General features: G+C 28.3%; 2 protein-coding genes and 1 long non-coding RNA gene across 3 annotated transcripts; 2 read left to right on the top strand and 1 right to left on the bottom strand.

Moving 5' to 3' along the window:
- Positions 1-1,985: 1,985 nt before the first annotated feature.
- On the top strand, positions 1,986-8,416 carry LOC132952555 (uncharacterized). The gene is made up of 3 exons (XR_009665475.1): positions 1,986-2,655; positions 2,793-2,971; positions 7,887-8,416. It is a non-coding gene; the product is annotated as an uncharacterized LOC132952555 (long non-coding RNA).
- Positions 8,417-8,564: 148 nt separating this feature from the next.
- On the bottom strand, positions 8,565-10,180 carry LOC132952554 (proteasome subunit alpha type-3). The gene is made up of 6 exons (XM_061024878.1): positions 10,002-10,180; positions 9,754-9,836; positions 9,556-9,679; positions 9,245-9,493; positions 8,902-9,014; positions 8,565-8,839 (listed from the first exon to the last, which is right to left on the bottom strand). The coding sequence occupies exons 1-6, from the start codon at positions 10,020-10,022 to the stop codon at positions 8,668-8,670; spliced, it is 762 nt and encodes a 253-aa protein (XP_060880861.1). The 5' UTR covers positions 10,023-10,180; the 3' UTR covers positions 8,565-8,667.
- Positions 10,181-14,101: 3,921 nt separating this feature from the next.
- Positions 14,102-22,242, top strand: LOC132952153 (biotin--protein ligase). Its single transcript, XM_061024334.1, has 18 exons — positions 14,102-14,382; positions 14,520-14,736; positions 14,801-14,949; positions 15,494-15,664; positions 15,740-15,899; positions 15,971-16,063; positions 16,130-16,241; positions 16,310-16,660; positions 16,760-17,014; positions 18,288-18,617; positions 18,689-18,848; positions 18,931-19,095; positions 19,169-19,351; positions 19,834-19,966; positions 20,094-20,257; positions 20,318-20,432; positions 20,505-20,718; positions 20,790-22,242. Exons 2-18 carry the CDS (start codon positions 14,589-14,591, stop codon positions 20,959-20,961), a joined length of 3,075 nt encoding a protein of 1,024 aa, XP_060880317.1. The 5' UTR covers positions 14,102-14,382; positions 14,520-14,588; the 3' UTR covers positions 20,962-22,242.
- The last annotated feature ends 448 nt before the right edge of the window (positions 22,243-22,690 follow it).

Raw genomic sequence — 22,690 nt, 5'->3', positions numbered from 1 at the left:
AAAATAATAATTATTGTAGGCGACGTTATTGTAGCGTTATTAGTTATTACAAAATGTAAATGTCGTACGCAAAAATCCTCGACAAGTCTTCAAGTCGGGAGAGCTAAACCTATACGTTTGAGGGGTCAAGTGCATAGTATATAAATATTATAGTTGGGACTTGCGGCTGCAGTCGCTCGTCACACAGTGCAGCAGACGATGCTCCGCCAACTTCAGCTGCACCGAAATTCGGCGAAAGTGCGAGCAATATAATAGAATAATTACTATATAGCAACACATTTACAAATCGTCGGCCTAATTCACAAATCACTTAACTCCAAAAATGCGATTTTGGGATTATAAGTGATTAAATAAGGAAAAAAAAGACGCAACGCTTAAAACCATTCTCGTTTCAATCCGATAATTATTTATTCCATAAAACAGCTGTTAAAAAGTAAATAAAACAAAATGGAAAATGCCGTAACTCCAAAATAACTTTGTTTTGAAGAATTTGTCTTAACTCTTATATACATGTTTAATTTAAGTAAACTTTTAAAATTATCTGAGTATTAATTTAAATATTAAGAGATAAACATAAAAATATTATAAATAATGAGACGTTTTTCCTTTCTCCTGAAAACTAGTCAATACGCGGAGTTAAGTGATTTGTGAAGTAGGCCGACGAAATATAGTGCGTTTACGTTATACGCGTATAATATTGGTTTGGACGTGTGGCGGTTCGTCTACGATCATACCGTATAGTTAAGCTTACATAATATATAGACTTATATAGTGTTTGATTTGTATTCGATGTCTTTGTAGCGAGCGTATTGTGTATATTATAGTACGTTTCTCACACGTTTGTTGACTCAAGAACGCCATAAACCTAACCTAAGGTACATACGCACACATCGTGACACGTATCCGTTCACATAAGTGTTCCGCTGTATTTGCAGGTGTAGTGATAACTGAACGTCTGTACACGACGATTTGGGCGAAGTGCATTATCATAGTAATATAATTAGTCGAGACTTGAGAGAACAACGATAACAGGTATATAATATTACTTGCATAATCATCCCGGGCTACGGTATATACCTATGTGTACCTTTATAATGAGCGTATAGTTCGCGGTTTTTCATTCGAGGAGTATCGCAGCCCCTATTTTTTTAGTGAACCCCGACACAAAGTGTGTAATCCGAAATCGAAAGTGTGCGCTACGGATTTGACGAGTGTGTACTAATAAATAAGACTATAAAAATAAATAGATAATAATTTATAGGCACTAGCTAGTATGGTAACGTCACTAATGTAGCATACATAGTGTACTGTATATTACGGTATTACACTATACACAATAAAACAATTTTTAAGAATTAAAAATTAAATTAAATTTGTAATAACTAATATTAATAAAATTACTGACGAATAATTAAAAATGTGTCACAAATCACTGTATTCGGGTATTCCACAGTTGAAAGACAAAAAAAGTTTTAAAAACGCTGTTGAATTATTGTTAAGGTTGGATACCTTTAATTATTTCTGTGGTACGATTTTAATTCTCTTAAATTTATAAAAAGCCATTCCCTATTTTGGCTATATTTTACTGCATAATATATCAATTTAAAAATTTAATTTCTTGGTCCTCTTCGTCAATATATCTTAATATATCATTGTAAATAAAATGAGTACCTAGTACGGATTTTTTTGAAAAATAGGTGCTGGGAGTATGTATATATACAGTTAGTTTATTCAAATCGATAATATTTGTCTTTGGAAAAATAGTTTTTTTTAAAAATTTATTTTAGAGCATTCGTGACGGTGACACTACATTTTTACAAAAAAAAAAACAATCCAATCTTTTACTATTTTTAATCACATCGGTCTTTAGATGTTTTAATGACAATCGACAACACATAATCGTAATTTTATAATCTACAGAAGTAGAATAATTTACTAAAACGCTTGTTGTATTTACATCTAACATTAAAAATTATGTAGGTAAAATTGTTTTAAATTTTTTTTATTCTTACACGCTTCAAGTATTTTACCACAGATTTTGGGTGTTCTCTTGTTATCCTAAACGACCCACCTGGCGCCAATTTAAACTCGCTTACCAATGAAAGGAAACTAACACTATTTGTTCAATAACATTTGACATTCGTGTGTATCGACAAATTAACGAGTAAAAAATTATTGACGGCGGACGCGACGCGTTAATACGTGATGTCACATATAGAGTAGGTAGTCGTTTTCACATGTTGTTTTTCAGAAATTTACCTCCTCGGTTCCCCCAGCTCCGTTTTTTATGGTGTTTTTATAAAAATGTCTATTAGACCGTTGTTGTAGGTATTTACTATTTAGTAATGTTTTAATTTCATAAAACTGTCGGTATTTAGGATATTATATTTTGATGAGAAAAAATGTCCGTAACAATGAAATTCTAATTGACCTGTATAATAATAAATATAGGTACTGCGTGTTAATATTCTTAGACGATCCCTCTTCGAGGCATTCCCACAAGCCCGCCGCGACGGTTCTATGATAATAAAAGTGTCGTTATATACGTATTATTTTAACGTTAATACTGCGATAGGTATGTCATCATTTGAACTGTAGCACACGTTCCCGGCGCACGCGTTATACCGCGCTCGGCGGCGTTTATAATATATTTAGGTAGGTACCTTTATTGTTTTTTTTTTTTTTTTTATCAACGTTTATTATGTTTTATTGTAATCCGCGTGTTTATATTGTTGTTCAGATATTCTACTCTCCGAGTGTATAATCTCGCTTTTCTTTTCTTTTTCTTTCAGACCGTAAAACACATTCGAAATGTTCAAATACGTCTACTTGATCGTGTGCGTTTTATGTCTGTTCTACGTGCTAGCCGCCGTCTACATGCTGCTCAGCGATTTGATATTGGATCCTTTGCACGGTTATCTGTTCGACCGAGTGGACACCGGTGCCGGCCAAACCACCAGCTATAGCTAAGGTATACTTGTCCCTGGGTATTTCCATCACAAACGTCGACGCATTAAGATCGTCCGCAGAACATTGTTGTTATAAACGATTAGGTATACCGACTGGAACAATACTGCTCCTGATGGACTAAAATCGTGATAAAGTAAATTTATTACCATTAACATTCGTTTGCCGTTTGCGACCACAATCCACATCATCTGCCGCAATCGTCAGTCGCCGACCGCCGTACAGAAATATTAATAATATTATCCAGACGGGTCGCCGACCAACGGATAATGTCAATGTCGCAAAAACCGTTAAGAATTTCTATATGCATAGGCGCAAATTGACTAAATTTTTTGGGGGGACTCAAGCCCCCCTCCCCATAGGCCATATTGCTTATTAGTACCACAGAATATAAAAATTAGTACTAATTACTAGATTTTGAACTGGGGGAACTTGACCGACATTTGGGGGGACTAAGTCCCCCCAAGCCCCCCCTTATTTGCGCCAAAGTCTATATGCATTATATAGGTACGTATCATGCAGACGTAATATGATGATGCGTTATCATGACATTTTTTTGTTGCCTCTGACTATTTTTTATACTTAAGAAGCTTTAGCCCCCCCTCCTAGTCTATGTACAGTAGTACAGTGAATTTATTTGTATAATAAACAATTCATACGTCTTGAAATCCATTAATTCAAAATATAAAATTTGTTAATATTTTTATCAAAACATACCTATTTATAATCTATTATGTAGGTAGCTATTAAAATAAAATTGTATTTTTTCCGAAGAAAATTTAGTCTCTCCCCCATTTTAGATATTTAGATCCATGCCTGCTTACGACTTTGGCCTTAATTTAATTTATTTTTATAATGGAAAATATCTGATGGGTGAATCATATACAGTAAGTAGTAAAGTACAAGAAGGGTTTACAGAACCATAATTATTACCCCCACCCGATATCTAACTTATTTTTGTAGTTTTAATGTTAGTTTTTAATAAAAAAAATTGACATTTATAATATTACTTTTTATTACCTATTCAAAACAACAATTTACTCAATAAATTATCGGTTAAAATTTTATTAGTTGGTATTTTTACTATTTTGTAATTTAATATCGTTATTAATATGTATAGGTGGCATTGATTGATAGGTATTTGATTTTTTAATAGTTTCATAGCGAGGTAGGTGTAATAATGTTTTGTTCCCTAAAAATGTTTCTCGGGTACTTACTATAGATACCATCAGTTTGGCGCCCCTAATAAACATACATATTTAAACATTTCCCGCCTTTTAAAATGATACAAGTTTGGTAGCCCTAGGGCACTTGCCTTATTTGCCACCCCCTTAACATGGCACGGGATACCACAGGCATTAGTTAATAGGTCTATGATAGATACCACTGATATTAACGTAGCTATTACTATAACCATAACCTATAGCTGAAATATAAAATTATAAACCAGTTTTATGAAAATCGCTTTATTCCTTATCATAATATTTAAGAACACAAAATAGGGTTATCTTGTTTAAATAAAAAATACTTACACTTTAATATGTATAGTAGGTTCAAGATTGTAACTTGTAGCCAACCAACAATTAAAATGTCTTAATTATGTTACCTATTCATGGTACCTAAATAGTAGTAATAACGGCTTCGAAAAAAAACCAGTCGGCTTTAAACCGAATTTTCTTTTGAATTCTATTTTTTTCATCATAAATTATGAGTAAAAATACCGTGGAATTACACCGATATAAATATCGACGGTTTAACAAAAAAAAAAAATCGAATAATACTTAAGTCATTATATTATACTATAGTAGGTTATTATCATAATATTACCAGTCAGTAGTCACTATTGCAGTCAATACTGACATACCAAAGGATGGTGTGAATAAGTTTGTCGTAGGTATAAATAGCTTAAAACTAATCAAAATATTTTGAAAATTTAATTGTGCCTAAATAAAAAAAAGGTGGGTAAGTGGATGTCGCTCTGCTGTACAGTAGGTTACAAGTGAGTCACTTTAATGGATGGTGTTAAATTTGAATTCAATGATATAATATCATTATATAAGAAAAACGATTCTGAGCGAAAAAGGTCAGTCAGCCTATGATATTACCAAGTATATTTGATGATATTATTGTAAATTAAGTAATTTATATAATATAACCTATTTACGTGGAGCCTTGTTTTCATTTTTCAATCTTTAGCTATAAAAGTTGAACATTTTATAAATTTTTAACTAAAAAATAATTATTAAATTATAAATTTGATAAATGTTGTCAAAATTTGAACTTTAAATGCTTATAAAATAAAATTGTGCCTATGTATTTTTAATATTTTTCAAGTGCTATTAGAACGATATATCAGGGGCCTTATATTAAATTTTCACGCTTTTTTACCCAACAAATAAAATTTTATTGATATTTATAGAAAAAAAAACTCAAAAAATTGAAAACTGACAATGTCCGTAAACAGCTCAAAAAGAGTCAAATTATTTTCAAAATTTTATCGTGTATAGAAAATGCTAATACAAACATTTAGTGAATTTTTCAAGTATCTACAGTAATACGTTTTTTAATTACAATAAAATAAGAAAATCGTTACATGAGATATCGAGTGAATATCAAATGTTGTAAAAATATGAATTTCAAACGCTCATAAAAATTTAATTTGATTTTCTTGTAGACATTTTTTTTTTGATAAAGGTAGACAAACTTATGGATAATCTTGTATTACATTTTCAAATCTTAGATTTAAAAAGAAAAATTTTTATGAATTCTCAACTCAAAATAATTTGCTAATTTTCGTGATTTTTCCGTATTTTGTCAAAATTTGAACTAATATAAATAAATAAAAACTGTGACTAAGGATTTTTAATTTTTTTCATCTGCCTTTGAAACAATAACCTAGGAGCCTTCTATTAAATTTTCAAGCTTTTTTACCCAACAGATAACATTTTATTGATATTTATAGAAAAAAAAACTAAAAAAAATGGAAACTGAAAATGTCCGTAAACAGCTCAAAATAAGTCAAAATATTTGAAAAATGTTATGGTGTATGGAAAATGCTAATATAAACATTCAGTCAAAATGTCATGTATCTGCGGTCATTTGTTTTAGAGTTGCACCAAAAACCAAAATCGATTTTCTCAAAAACAGATTTTGCGTAAAAATTCCCGTTTTTCCTTATTTTTTCTTTTGTTTTTCTCGTCGCGTTTGAAAACTACTGAGATTTATACTTTTGACCCCCAAAGTACCAACTAGATTCACTTTCCTATCAAAAAAGTTACTGTTGAAGAAAATCCAAGCACTTTTACTGTCCTAAAAGGTGATGACAGACACATAAAAAAATTTAAAAAAATATTGGATATCCAAATGTGTACCTCTATATATAATCAAGGATGGGCGAATTACATTAGTTTGTGTATTTAAAATACAAAATATATACCTACCTAGCAATTTGGTACTGAAAACACAAAATACAAAATATATATTTGAAAAATACTGCAAAATACAAAATACTTTTCAATTTTAAGTTTGTATTAGGAGATTCAAAATTGTATATTATGCAGTCTATTTTAATTAGAACAATGATAAAAAATACTAAAAAATCTTAAATAATAAAAATAATGGAAAATATTAAATAATGACAGAAAGAAATGGCCTCCCAGCGGAAGTAGGTAGGTACTTAAACAAAAATAAATAAATAAACAAGTAAATTAAATAAATTATGATGCATATTATGTACGTTATATGCTTTGAATAATTATTGATGAACTAAAATACCCGCTCTAAATAATCACCTACACATGCTAAATACTGTATTATGCAATTATAAATACACCTCCACAGGCAGCAAACTTCTTATGTACAAAAGTCTACTCAAACCAATATGGACATACGATCTGCAGTTATGGGGTAATACGAAAAAATCAAACATTAATGAAACTCAAGCATTTCAAAAAATTGCATTAAGTTAACAAATGCACCTCCCTACATTTCAAATTTTCCTCTACATTCAGACCTAAAACTAAAAACGATAAGTGTTGAATTTAAATGTTTCTATAAAAGATTTCACAACCACTGAACTATCATAGAAAGTGTCATCAATGGGTGGCTCCTTTTATCAAAACAATGTTACTTGTCAATTGTCATATTTGTTACTTTTAACTTATATTCTTGTTATATGAATTTGTATCTAATGATACGGATTGTATATTGCTTGTAAAAATAAAAAATAAAAATAACTTGACAACATGAACAACATTTTTTTTATAGAAAATTTCAAATTTTAACAAAAGAAGATATTTAAATGAAAAATAACAATTTTAGTTATATTTTACATTGTTGTACTATTGAATTAACTATTAATGGACACTTAAGACTTTTCGCCATTATAATATATATTATTATTCACTATACACAATACACAATGGAATTTTAAAAATGTTTAGATTAATGTGATAAAAGTTATTCATATCACAACCTTTATTCACACTGTTCTATGGTAATGGTACGTCGGAGTATTGACTAAGTTTAACTAAGCTAATAAGAAATAAACAGTTAATAGTAACATTTATAAGAAAAAATATTTTAATATTTACCTACTATTTAGGTAACATATTGGTTTTGTTTTTGGCAAAAATTAATTCAACCTACCATATTATTAATTACTATTATACAAAAAATTATAACAATTGCATATACCTAATGTCCTAATTACATATATTATAACATATACAGCAGATTACTATCTATCATAAAGCTTGCTTTTAAGATTAAGTAGTTTTCCATTTTCAACAATTGACCGATCAATAATTAATCCAAAGGATTTTTACAATAATTAATAGGGTGAAATGTATATTTAAAAATAAATATTTAGTATAACTAATTTAAAAATGTTTTATTAACATCAAGTTCTATAATTTTAGGTGCATTGTGTAATCCTTAGAGTAACAATTACTCTTTGGTGTAATCCAATGGTGAAATTCACTTCAAATCAAAAAACTATTAGTAAACCACTTCGAAACCAACAAGTTTCAAGAAAGTAAAAATGTTCAGAAAATGGTTTTATAGATTCTAAGATTTTTACAGGACTTAAACAGGATTTGGTATCATACAAACTGAAAGAAAAACAGATGATTAACAAAAATGGTAGCAAACAGATATGAAATTACAGAAATCAGAATATAAAATTTGTATCGAAATGACTGTTATCAGCTTATGTATTACATATATTTATATTTTACTGTTATCCAAAGTTGATAAATTCTCAAGCTTAAACTAAACATAATAATATAACAATCGCTTTTAGCTTTTTATTTTTTATACATATATCAAATGTAAATAATATTTTATTGTTATAAAGTTATATATTAATTATTAATCACTTGAAAGTTGTGAATACACTAAAATTAAAAATTGTATTTGTAATTCCCTGTATTATATTGTTATAAATAAATATTTATAAAACACTTGACATTACTATGTCAGAAATCGAAATAGATACCTAGTTAAGAAAAATAATGTAATAGTATATTAGTATAATATGAAAATCTATTACTTATGACTATATATATTATAAGGTAGAAAAATAAGTTTAAATCAAATTCAAAAATGTTGTTTTTTATTAAATAAAAAAAAAAATATTTTTAAACTTATGTACCGTTAATTTGACAAACAGTCAATTTTCCTTAAATCATTAACAATAGTTTACTCTCCATCTGAACCAGAATCATCATCCAGAGATGCCTTAGCATATTTCAATGCATCATCAAATACTTCTTTTGAAACTTCTTCATGTTTTCCATTAGTATGGCTACCAACCCAGCTAAGTTCAAGTTCAAACTGTTTATCTTTTAACTCATCATGCACCATGTAAATTCTAAAAATAAATAAATAAATTGTCAAACCCATACAAATACAAAATAACTAATATTTGTATACATCTTAGCAGCTTCTTTAATCAATTCTTTACATGTCATTGTCTTCATATTCAACTTTTCTATTTCAGTTTTGGCCGTTTGTTTAGCTTTACCAATAGCACATCCAAAATATCCCTAAAATTAGAAACAATTATAAATGTGAGAAATAAAATTTTTAGTTTTTATAAATATATTAATAGAGCACAGATTTTTTAATTAATATTAAAAGTTTTAATACAAGCAAGTACTGTAACAGTATTGAACTAGAACTACAATTGTTTGTGTTAGTACTGGTTTTTTGTAATTAGTTTCATAAAAAAATTCAATATTTAACAATATTTATAAAGAAATAAACAAAAACATACAAATGATACTCCAGCTGGATCAATCATATACATTTGAGGACCGTCCTTAGGATCATAAGAGCCAATAATAACAGCACATCCAAATGGCCTAATAGCACTGTATAATGTATGGGCATGTATGTACATGGATACTCGTTCATTTAAATATTTCAATGAAATGGGCATACTGTAATTCTGACGATATGATCTCGCTTCCTCACGTGCGACATCTAATATTGCACTGGCATCAGCAGTCAATCCCCCAACAGCCTAAATGAAAAGTTATATTATTATATTATAGGCTAAAAATACATATATATTTCAAAACTTACCATTCCAATATGACTTTCCACACTGAACAATCTTTTTCCTGTACAATCTTCATGAAGTTTTGACGTGACCAACTTCTCAACGGCAAAAACGACACCGTCAGAACCACGTAAAGCTATGGCAGTTCTAACAAATACAAATCATGGATCCAATTAAATATAATATAATCAAATTCTAAATAGCTATATTATGATATTTACCCGCTATTTTCAACTGCTTTGAAAGCATATTCAACTTGAAATACTCGACCATCAGGCGAAAACTGAGATGCTGATAAATCATACTGTAAAGAAAATATTTTAAATGTATTATATTTTACGAAATGTAAAAATGTAATGAAATATTATCATCATCTTTAATTTTATGAATTGTACATAATAAATTACGTTAAACAATCGAAAAATGTAAAATGGACATTGCCGTTAAAAAATCAAAACAATATACTTACACCAGTTCCAATTGAACTCATTTTGAATTATTTATTGTGATTAAAGCGGTTTCTAAATACCTATTTGAATATAAAATTAAAGGAACAATACAAAAATGTATACTTTTTACTTGAATACCTATCTATCAGGCTTTTTTATTATTAATTATTCTCTAGGAATGAAATTTTGCAAACTAACACTGATAATGCAAATAAATTTGATTATAAAAACATAACCTAACATTTACATGACCAGTGTGACCATTTGGAATTTACCTATCTCATAATAAACCCCCGTTTTGGAATAATATTCACCGAACACAGTTTAGATCATAATATTATTCAAAATATATACAAAATAATGCAGAAATGTATAAACATTACAAATATATAGAAATAGAAGACAAATTCAAACACCCATTCATAATTCATTAGTACTATCCACTGACCAAGACAGTAAGACGTTTGATAATCCACTTTATAAATCCACCACAATTTAAGATATACTTGTATAGTTATATCTTAAATCGTGAAATCCACCTTGGTCATAATTATAGCAGTAGGACTTGTAGCATTTGAACATTTCCATATTTGTTTTGCACAGTCACAAAAATAGCAGATTGCGAAACAAATACGTTTCATGCTTTCACAAAGCTAGTTTTGAAATTGTATTTTGCATATAAATACATATTTTGAGTTTTGTTTGTTATAGGGCATATTTTTTCAATTTTATACTTTTGGAGACATATTTTAACTTAATTAATAATTTTATCAATTTTCTCCGCTGACGTTTTTATTTTAATTAATACAAAACATAAATTTGTTTTAATTTCTATCGTATAATATGGTTTTTAACTGTCAGCGCCCAGAGGGTGCAATTTTTTCATAAAAGCGCTTGAAGCTCGTTGATAAGACGATAAGTTGAAATTGCAGTTTATTCATTTTAAAAATTTTATTTATTGATAAATAATCGTTTACAATGTGATGTCGGATTGCCAGCATTAAATTTTATTTTTAAAATTCATACTTTGGGTGTAAGTGCACATTTTAGGTACATTTTTTATTTTGCATAAAAATGCATATTTGGTGACTTTTTATGGAATCTAGATCAAAATATTCAAGGACAAACTATCCAAATTTATCCGTTTTTCCGAAAATAAGTACCTAAATTATTACACTACTTTATAATAAAATTAGCTCAAATATCAAATTATTTAATTATAAAAATATACCTAATATAAAATAATTATAGTAATAATATAAATATATATTATAATAAATAAATAAATTATAAAAATTACGTTAGCAGTAATATTAGAAAATAACGAGCTAATTAAATAATTTTTTATTATTACCGATTACCTTTTTTATGGCTACAAGCAAGGCCGAATCCAGAGGGTTTGGACCCCCCCACCAAATTTCTTCAATAAGTCTTATTTTTAACCAAATATCAAAACTTAAGTTCAATAAAATTACAATGTACATGTTATTGATCTCCCCCCACCCCGGAAAAATTTTCTGGATACGGCCTTGGGCCTAAAAGTCCACAGAAACTAATCATAATATATATAGGTAGGAACCTACTATATTATGCTAATCAGCAGATTACCTTATCCAATGACACAAAACGAACGCTTTCGTTCTTGTACCTCAGTATTCTGTTCAAGGAGTCCAAGTAGTTAAAAATAGGTATGTAACAATTATCGTCATCGACATCGTACATTACTCCCTACGTTGAGCACGGCTAATATGCTGAGTGTTAGTAATGACAAATGTGTATATATGTATGAAAAATATATATTATGCTGACGCGATGTTTAGCTCACATCGTGTAAATACCGACCTGGACGCCTGGCGGGAGTCAGTTATGATAGAGTCGACAGTGAAGTAGGTCGATAGGAGAGTCGGCGGTTGATAGTTGGATTGTCAAGAATGAAGAGTCGACAGTGAGGTGGTCGATAGTGGAACTCGAGGGCTGACAACGACCTGAAGAGGACCTGCGGACGACCAGCTCAACCCACATTTGGACATCGGCACCCACGACACACCATGGCCCGATCGGTAGCCCGGAGTTATAATTTATAAGTATACTTTCAATATTGTAACTTGTAGTAAATAATAATAATACATCAATAACAGATATATATATATATACATTACGTTGAGTACTTGCTTCACATAAGGTAACCCTGATCCCTAGTAATAATATCACACACCGAGGTCGAGTCTCCGAGACCTCGTTAAATAAAACAGAACGACACCGAAACGGGTAAGAGCCCAGGTGAAGAGGAGACGTTACAGGTATGTCTTCCTCCTCATCAGTACGACAGTAACGAATTAATATTCCACATTCTTAGAAAAAATTGTTAAATTATTTTTTGTAGACACCTAGTATCATAGAACTATAAATGTAAGGTACATGATCATAGGCGCAAATAGCGTGTGTGATTTTTGGGCGGGGGGCTAAAGCCTTACTTTAATAATATTTTTTTTTTTAGATTCTGAGCGAAGCGATGAATGTATTGATTCTACAATGATGTGTGTTTTTTTTTATTTTTTTTTTATTTTTTTATTTTTGTGTCTGTCATCACCTTTTAGGACAGTAAAAGTGCTTGGATTTTCTTCAATAGTAACTTTTCTGATAGGAAAGTGAATCTAGTTGGTACTTTGGGGGGTCAAAAGTAAAAATTTCCCAGTAGTTTTCACAAGCGACGTGAAAAACAAAAGAAAAATTAAGGAAAAACGGGAATTTTTACGTAAAATCTGTTTTCTAGAAAATCGATTTTGGTTTTTGGTGTAACTCTAAAACAAATGACCGTAGGGACATGAAATTTTGACTGAATGTTTATATTAGCATTTTCCATACACCATAACATTTACAAAATATTTTGACTCTTTTTGAGCTGTTTACGGCCATTGTCAGTTTTCAATTTTTTTAGTTTTTTTTTCTATAAATATCAATAAAATTTTATCTGTTGAGTAAAAAAGCTTGAAAATTTAATAGAAGGCTCCTAGGTTATTGTTTCAAAGGCAGATGAAAAAAATTAAAAATCCTTAGTCACAGTTTTTAATTATAAGCATTTAAAGTTCAAATTTTGACAAAATACGGAAAAATCACGAAAAATAACAAATTATTTTGATGAGAATTCATAAAAATTTTTCTTTTTAAATCTAAGATTTGAAAATGTAATATAAGATTACTCATAAGTTTGTCTACCTTTATCAAAAAAAAAATGTCTAGAAGAAACTTAAATTACATTTTTATGAGCGTCTGAAATTTATATTTTTACAACATTTGATATTTACTCGATTTCTCATGTAACAATTTTCTTATTTTATTGTAATTAAAAAACGAATGACTGTAGATACTTGAAAATTTCACTGAATGTTTATATTAGCATTTTCTATACACCATAAAATGTTGAAAATATTTTGACTCTTTTTGAGCTGTTTACGGACATTGTCAGTTTTCAATTTTTTTAGTTTTTTTTTCTATAAATATCAATAAATTTTTAACTTTTATGGCTAAGGATTGAAAATTTAAAACAAGGCTCCACGTAAGTAGGTTATATATAAATTACTTTATTCACAATAATATCATCAAATATACTTGGTAAAATCATAGGCTGACTGACCGTTTTCGCTCAGAATCGTTTTTCTTATACAATGATATTATATCATTGAATTCAAATTTAACACCATCCATTACAGTGACTCACTTGTAACCTACTGTACAGCAGAGCGACATCCACTTATCCACCTTTTTTTTATTGATCTTAAGCTTCAGCAACTATGGCCATTAGCTGTAGTGGTTTGTTTGTCGGTTGTTAGTGTTGGTAGGGGAAGGAACACGTGTGTGAATTTTAATAATATTGAATAAGATTAAAACAAATTTAAATTTTTGGGGGGCTTAGCCCCTAAAGCCCCCCATCCTCTATTTGCGCCTATGTAAACATGACATGACATGTTCTAAAGACAAAAATAAAATTTAACAAATTATAATATGCAACGTATTTTGTGCTGCCATCTAGAGATTTCGTTCTATACCAGCACACCTGTCAAAGTTATAAGATTATATTATCAAGGATTTTATTTTTTTGTACCTACTTATAAATAATGAATAACTATAAAAAATAAATAGTAAATATTATGTCATTTTTCTCACATCGAAAACGATCAACCACTATCGAATATTATACTCTTATTCCTAATCTGATATTCTGATTAGTGATTATGCCGATATGCCAGTTATCGGTTTAAAGTCAGTTGAATGTCATTGTGGCTTGTGGCTAATAAGGCTATGTAGTGTGCATGGGATGTAGTGTGAAATGTAATTTTTTTGAGTTTAATTTAATATATTATACCTACTTATCATCATTATAATTGTCTCGTCCAGATGAAAGTAAGTGCACGGATGACCTTCTACAAATTCAATTCCTTAGTGTAATCATGAAACATAATAATTATTATTATGGTGTTCATTAAATTACATGTTTTGTTGTAATTAATGTTTATTTTATATTTTGCCATTTTGGGTAGTTATTATTGGTAAAATTAATGTTACCAATTGAAATTTTCGAGTTCTGTTAATGGTATTCTAAAGAGACAATGCTGCTGACGCTGTATTATATGGCTACCAATTGGTTTCAATCATATAGATTATCAAATATAAAATCAAATTTGAAAAAATACCTTACAAACAATTTGACTCTAGTGTTATACAAAGAAAAGGATTTTTTAGGATTAGACAACAAAAGTATGTATAGTATTAAATAACTTTATTTTTCTACTGATTCATTCTTATGAAATTGTCATTTTAGACTTGTACAATAAAGAAAATGGTGATGTATTTCTGTCCATAAGACCTTATGGCATTACTTCAGACAGTTGCAAAGATGCTAGGTCCGCTCAGCTTGATCAGATTCTATCATTTGTTGGGCACAAGAGGTCATGTTCAGTTTTCCCTGAGGTAACATAATATTATTTATATATATTTAGATGTTATAACATAATTAAATTGCTTGATTTAGATTTGAACTATATTATAATATAAGTTTTGATTAATAATGTATACATTATAAGAGTCATAGGATGAAACTTCAGGAAAAGAGAATAAAAAGTGAGACTTTGATTTGAGGAATTATTTTGAATTTATGCCAGGAATATCAATGATGGAACCAATATTCTGTATGAGGCAGATTGGGTTTATGCCAATAATATTGATAATGGAACCAATACTCTGTATAAGGCAGATTGTGGAGAAGTTCTGTGAGTGGGTGAAGAAAAGTAATGTCTGTATGAGGTTTATATATTTAGAAAAGGGAATAGAAATTAATTAAAGAGAGTGATCCCATATAGTTGGGAGCAAAGAAGAAGAATATTAATAATTTATAATATAATTGTATTGATCAATTTCAAATATAATATACTTAAAAATTAAAATATTGACAAATTTAATTTTTTTTTTTTTGTCAGTCTTAATTAGATTTAAATAGATTATTTTATTTTAATAGCAAATATTGAATGTGGATAGTTGGATTCTTATTCCAAACAACCCTATTACATTTCCTGCACTCTTGAATACACACAAGCCAATAACTTTAAGTCTAGACACAAAACTTCATTTATTGGTTGAAGCCACTTACAGAATGTTCAATGTTCATCAAAACATGGAGAAATGTTTCGTACGTTAAATATAACTCTTGACAAATTTTTTATTTGTATGGTGATTATATATTAATATATTTTGTTTATTTTAGATTGAAGATTTTGGTGTGCCTAAAGCATGGAATGCTGGAGAAAATTTTGGTCTATTGTTGGAAACTGATCTGGATCATTTTGCCAAGCTTACCAGTAATTTCATGGCTGATTCAAGATCACTGTATCTGGGAAACCATATGGAATTACTACGAATACAAAGTCAGTTATAAATTATTTTTAATAGACATTATTAAAAACTGCCTAAAATGTTATACTGTTGTTTTTTGTAGCTGTAAAAGTTGAAGGTCAACCGTGTGATATTGAAAATAATGAATCAATTGCTTCTAGTATTGACTTTGTTTATAGTTTACATGATAATTATGGTAAATTTGATTGTAATTAATGTTTATAAAAACATATGTAATTTTACACAATTATTTTTCACATAGGTATTATCAACAATTTAACAACCATTCAGTGGAAAAATTACTGTGACACACTTTATGCTGTATCTGTGGCTGCAACAAATGTGTTAAAAACTGGAAAACCTATTAACTTTTGGTAACATTTATTCACCAGTTTTAAATTGTTTTTTATAATTTTCTAATGAGTAATCTCAATATTTTCAGTTCAGCAGTATTGTCAAGAGAAGCTGAAAATGAAATAAGTATGGACGATTATGTTGTTATTGAAAATGAACAAGATGAAGTTGACAGCACTATTGTAAAAAATGTTAAATCAGAATATTTTACTGAGAGTAAAATTCATAAGAACACTATTCCTGAACTTGAAATTCCAAAAGATAATCACTTACAATATGTTCGATTTAACAATGAATGTGAATTAAACAATGGATTAAATGGAAAATCAAATAGTGAATATGATTATGAAAGTGCTTCAACTAGTTCCAGTGAGTCTATTAGTTTTCGAAGAATAGTTCTCACTCCGATTGAAGAAAATGAAACAAAAATGTCAAGCGGGTATGGATATTTATTTTAACTGAGTACCAAATAGGCGAGCAAATACCATTGAAAATATTTCTATTAATGGTTCATAATTTGTATTATTTTCTTTTACAGAATGAAACCAATTAAAAGTAGTCCTGATGTGTTTGGGATATATAGTAACTCTTTAAATACTTCAATGATGAGAAGTCATCGATCATTTTCTGATTTTAGTAACAGTATTGAAACAAGACCTCGATGTCATACACCGGTACAACATAGTGGTGAATCAAAAACTGGAAAACCACCAAATATTATTATATTTAGTGACAGTGCTTCTAGCGCACAACAAATTCAGCATTCATTGGAGTCTGTCTTGCATAGATACAGGTAAAATAATTAACCTTTCGAAATACTCACGAAACTTAATTTAATTAACTATAATAATATTTAATTGAATAATACTAATCAAATAATTTATTTTTATTAATAATAACTTGGAAATATAGTAGATTTTAACAAGTTCTAATAATAATGTTGGTTATAATTAATTACATTTTATTTTACTATGTATAATAATACTTTATTATCATAAGTTTGGGTCAAGGTTTTTGTCTTGTTTATTTTCACTATTTTATTGATGCTATTAAATTATAGATTATATTTAATTAATCCAATGTTATGCTCAATTGTACACATGATAATTTTTTTATTTTTGTTATAACGTACTTATTAAAATGAATGAATACATATTTACACAAAACTGCAATACTTATTGAATCTGCAATGGCTTAATCTTATTAAATAATAAGTACTTATCAATGCATATTTTTTTTAGAGGGGTTTTATAGGAGTTTATTTAATTTTTATTTTTTAATGGTAACTACATATTAATTACCTATTCCATGTCGTACAAAGTTTTGATAATAACCAGTCCATATCTTCTAGTGCCCATTGGTCTCTTATTTGTTGCCGGAATCTAAAATTAACGTTTCATCACTTAACATATTATCCTCATCATATGTTTTTTTTTATCACAATCTTACAGTTTTAATGAATTCAAAAGTCATATATGCCTTGGGTTAGTAATAGTCTTGATGATTTCGACTTTAACTTTGATACTGAATCTAAACTTTGGCATTCATGTTTAAATTTTGAATAATAATTGTTAACGTTGATATAGGTTTTAAGATATAATCTTTAAAAATATTTTGTATTCAATTATATACAATAATAGCTATTATAATATTTATTCTTAAGTTAAATTTATATCTTAAGCAACTCTTTATCCTTTATATTGCCCGTTTGAACATCAATATACAATAAAAATCTAAAACTGGCTTAAAAGTTAAAAATTTATCAAAATAAATAAATAATGAATCTTAATTCATATATAAGTAAATTAAATATTTAAAATTTAAATAGCATTATGTATTTGATATATTTAATCATTGAATTAAAAAATTATATTTTAAATAATTATAAATACTTTTATGTTCCCACAGGACAAGCTTAGTTTTTAGGGGGTTCTGCTATATTGTAAACCGTTTTAAATTGTAAAATGTATTGATTATTATTGTTGCATCAAATAAATATTATTATTATTGATTTAATGTTTTAAAATATTAAATGTCTACACTTTATTATTTACTAATTTATGTAGGTACACAATCTATACGTTGAGCTTAGATAAAATGCTTCATTCACCATGGACGTCGCAGGCCACAATGGTAGTTGTCTACGGTGCTGTACCTGATGAACTTTATCCATTACTTGAGCAATACCTGTTAATAGAAGGGGGCCGAATCTTATGCTTGTGTTCTGATTTTCTTGGAACACTCCTCCCAACTGCTTTTAGTACAGCTGAAGTGTGTTCTGATGACATAGTCAGCTTCACGTACCGTCCATTGTCCATGCGAACATCTCTCTTGCACCATGTTCTCTGTTATCAACCCAGCATACCCAATAATGATCATTTTCCATCTGAAAACGGGTAAAGACTTAAAATTTAATTGAGTAATTAATTGAACTGCAATAAAAAAAAATTAAATGTTAATATGTTAGTGTTAAAGAAGATAGGAATTTAGACATTGTGGATATGTTTGATTCTAACAACAAACATCATACTATTGACATCGAAATTCTGGCTGCCGAAGATACCTGGGAAACGCCAAGTTTAATTTTAGCGACAGCTCCTTCCGGAGGAAAAGTTATTTTCTCTCAAGTAATTGTTGATAATTGACTTTCTCTTAAAATCTTAATAATGTATATAGGTAAATATATTAACATTATAACTACCACCTTAGGTACATTTGGAAATCGATCCCCATCAAAACGGAGAAAACCGTTCAACTACCGAGGATAGATATCTATTAATTAAAGATTTATTGAGCACCCATTTGGGACTGGATTGTGTGTCCTGTGATCAAGAACCAAAACACACGCCCGCTTATTTACTGGGAACTGAAAATGTGTGTTGTAGTATACAATATATAATTTTATCCTCAATATTTCATGTTTATAATTTTTTTTTTTAATTTATAGGATAAGGTTACATTTTTAACTTCTTTAAATGGAAAAGTATCTAAAAATAATGTGTTATTATTGAAAGACTTAAAAGTTCAGTTTTGTACAAAAGATGAAATGTGTATTGGAGCTAGTGAATACTCTATTCCTGTAATTTGCAATGATTTTCCAGTGAACTTCAGTGGAGAAGATTATTTCAAAGTAAGCCTTACATATCATTACTACCAATAAAAATACATATTATATTATTTTGATTAATTGTTGAAACGAATACAATCCCCTTAATAATTTTATAATATTTTTATTAAAAGGAATAAGAATGAGTGATATCTTGGAATGATATGTGTATTGTGTACTATACATTTTTGAATAAAAATAATAATGACAGAAAATCAATTTAACACTTAATTGTTTTTGGTTTAATCATATTATTTCTAATTTAACCTAAAAAGAATTTTTCAATGGCCTATTAGTGTGTAGCTATACAAATGTACAAATATGTTAAATATAAACAATTGAAAAACTGAAAGAAAAATTACATCAACTGATACAAAACACAAAATGTATGAGTCCAAAAGCTTTCAAAGTCATATTCATGATCACACTGAAAAATATATACAAATATTCCATATATTTCCTAGTTTTTTGTTATTATATTTGAATACATAGTTGATTGTTTATAGAATCTCCATACTGAAGAATTAGGACGCCTAGTAATATTTGGAGAAGTCATGTCATCTTCCATGAAGCTCTTAAACGATCCAATATCCAGGCATGGGCTTGTAGTCATTCCAAAACAACAAATTACTGGAATCGGTAAAACTACTAACTTATTATGTATTGTAGTATTTATAAATATTACAAAAAATAAGGACCATAATAAGCTGTTTATTTGCTTTAAAATGTTTACATTAATAACTATGTTATAATTTTTGTTAAATAGGTAGAGGCGGTAATAAATGGTTGAGTCCAAGTGGCTGTGCCATGTTTTCTGTACAGTTACACATTCCGTTCGATTCAAAGCTTGGTCAGAGACTAGCATTGCTACAACATGTTGTTGCATTGTCAGTTGTTTCAGCCATATGTTCACTGCCCGGTGGCTATGATGTAAATATTGGAATAGTATTATTTGTACTTTATCCCAGTTAATATTTAAATTGTTTATAGAAACTTGATCTCGGTCTAAAATGGCCAAATGATATATACGCTGGAGGAAATGCAAAAATTGGTGGTTTAGTTATCAGCAGTTCTGCAGCTGGAAACACAGCCATCTGTTCTATTGGTTGGTATTATTTTGCTAATGATACAATTTAATTGATGATGCATTGTTGCTTATTTTGTATTCACTTTGCAGGATGTGGTGTAAATTTAAATAACAATTTACCTACCACTTGCATAAACGACATAATTATTGAACATAATGCAAACACTCAAAGTCAACTTAAGACATTGACTTATGAACAATATTTTGCCACTGTATTTACCGAACTTGAAAGGCTATTGAATCAAGTTCAAAATGGCAATGTAGACATTATATTTGATCTTTACTACAAATATTGGCTTCATAGGTAAACATTTTTTTATTTTATTTACCATATTATCAAGCTTCACATATTATCTATGAGTATTTTTCTATTAGTAATACCGTAGTAACAGTGCTTCGACCAAACAAATCGTCATTCAAAGCCACGGTGATAGGACTTGATGACCATGGATTTCTGAGGGTTCGTTCAGAAGATGGAGACATTATAGATGTCAGACCGGATGGAAATTCGTTTGATATGCTTGCTGGTCTTATAGCCCCAAAATAAATAATGAACTGATATCAATGTTTTTCTCTGATGTGTGTTTTTAGCAAATTTTATTATTTATGAATAATTACCCTATAATTAACCTAGTAATTCATGATAATTATTTTATCATAAAGTTAAATACAACAATTCATAAAATTCATTAATTCTTGTACTTTTTCTTCTTTTTTTATTTTTGATAACTTATGATCAATCTTAAATTATATACAAAATCATTATGATTTTTTTCCGATTATTTAACTATATTAATGAAATCTCATGTTTTAATATTACTAAAATTTAAAACTTCCATCGCTAAACAATAACAATTGGATTATTTCTTAGAATTGCAAATTAAATTTAGCATATTTAAATTTATTCCATTGCAAATTTACTAAATACTAATCTCTAAATATTAATCAATAGACAAATGTTTTCAACTAAACATTTTTTGTTTTCATCAAGACTGGGTCGGCTTATATACTATATACTTAATTACTTGGCATTTCAAATATAATATAAGACTAATTACTATCAGATTATTTTTATTTTTTTTCTAGTTGGTTTAGGGGCTTATATTATGTATATATTATATATATGTGTATTTCAAAAACCAAATATTGTTACCAAAAAAATTATATTTAAGGAAAGTTTTATTATACTTTTGCGTTATTCAGTACATTGTATAAATAATTGAAGAAATAGAAAATGAAAATGAAATATTTTCGCTAATTATCAAATTATAGATACCTCAGCAACCGCTTTATAATATTATTAAAATATAATATAATATATTATTGTTATTCTCTTTATTGTGTGGGACTGAAACGCTCATCGCCTGTTATCGGAACTAAGAAATTTTATCTTTTGTATATGTGTTAAAATAATATTTCTATCAGCATATATAATATTATATGATATTTATTGTATACCTAGTGTGGCATAACTCATTTTTACCACTGTTTTTTTTCTCATTTTTTTATAATATATAATATAATATAGTTTAATAGACATATTATTATTGTTTTAATTGTTTTGTTCAAAATTATAAACATAATATTACGCATATTACTTTATATTATAAAGTATATTGAAAAAATATCCTTAATATTTTAATAGTTTATCACTGTTATTATGCATTTAATAGACTGATTATCTGTGTTTTTTTTTATGAATATGTAGGTACTTAATCATTCCATTTGGTGATTTTAGTTAGGTTAGGTGTATGATTATGTAATTTGTTTATGTTAATTTATTTTTAATGTAATAAAATGTTTAATATACTGTACTAATCATTAAGATTTAATTTTTTTTCAATAGTGTTTAGACTACCTATTATTAGAATTTGTTTTTACCGACTGAATCCCTCCTCTCACCACCATTGCCTTATTGTTATTTATTTTGTTTAATATTTATCAAGTATCAACTGTAGTAATCTAGTAAGCATTACGTATATACATAGACGTCTTAATAGATTTGCTATAGCCAAAATATGAAACAACAGAAGTTGAAGTTGTACAACAGTTTTCAAGTATCTCATCTAAATGTCTGAAATTATTTAACCTGAAAAAATAAAAATAAAGTTGTATAGCCCATTATTTTTATGTTCTATATCAGTAAGAACAAATAAAGCACCTAGTTACCTACTTTATTCGTTTCGACATAATATTATACACCAATAAATGTTGATATTATGCGATTAACACAAATACAAATTATTATAGAAGCATGAATGTGCGAAAGAAACATT

The sequence above is a fragment of the Metopolophium dirhodum genome, chromosome 9 (genome assembly GCF_019925205.1).
Source record: "Metopolophium dirhodum isolate CAU chromosome 9, ASM1992520v1, whole genome shotgun sequence".
Lineage (NCBI taxonomy): Eukaryota > Metazoa > Arthropoda > Insecta > Hemiptera > Aphididae > Metopolophium > Metopolophium dirhodum.
This window is presented reverse-complemented; position numbering and strand designations above follow the sequence as displayed.

What these genes read in the sequence shown, in the direction of transcription:
- LOC132952554 (XM_061024878.1), bottom strand. Translation starts at nt 10,022, where the DNA reads ATGAGTTCAATTGGAACTGGT. An exon ending in TGGAAAGTCATATTGGAATG is followed by an intron (nt 9,494 to 9,555) that starts GTAAGTTTTGAA and finishes CTTTTCATTTAG; the next exon opens with GCTGTTGGGGGATTGACTGC. An exon ending in ATTAAAGAAGCTGCTAAGAT is followed by an intron (nt 8,840 to 8,901) that starts GTATACAAATAT and finishes ATTTATTTTTAG; the next exon opens with AATTTACATGGTGCATGATG.
- LOC132952153 (XM_061024334.1), top strand. Translation starts at nt 14,589, where the DNA reads ATGCTGCTGACGCTGTATTATATGGCTACCAATTGGTTTCAATCATAT. An exon ending in TCTGTCTTGCATAGATACAG is followed by an intron (nt 17,015 to 18,287) that starts GTAAAATAATTA and finishes TAATTTATGTAG; the next exon opens with GTACACAATCTATACGTTGA. An exon ending in GAAAAGTTATTTTCTCTCAA is followed by an intron (nt 18,849 to 18,930) that starts GTAATTGTTGAT and finishes CTACCACCTTAG; the next exon opens with GTACATTTGGAAATCGATCC.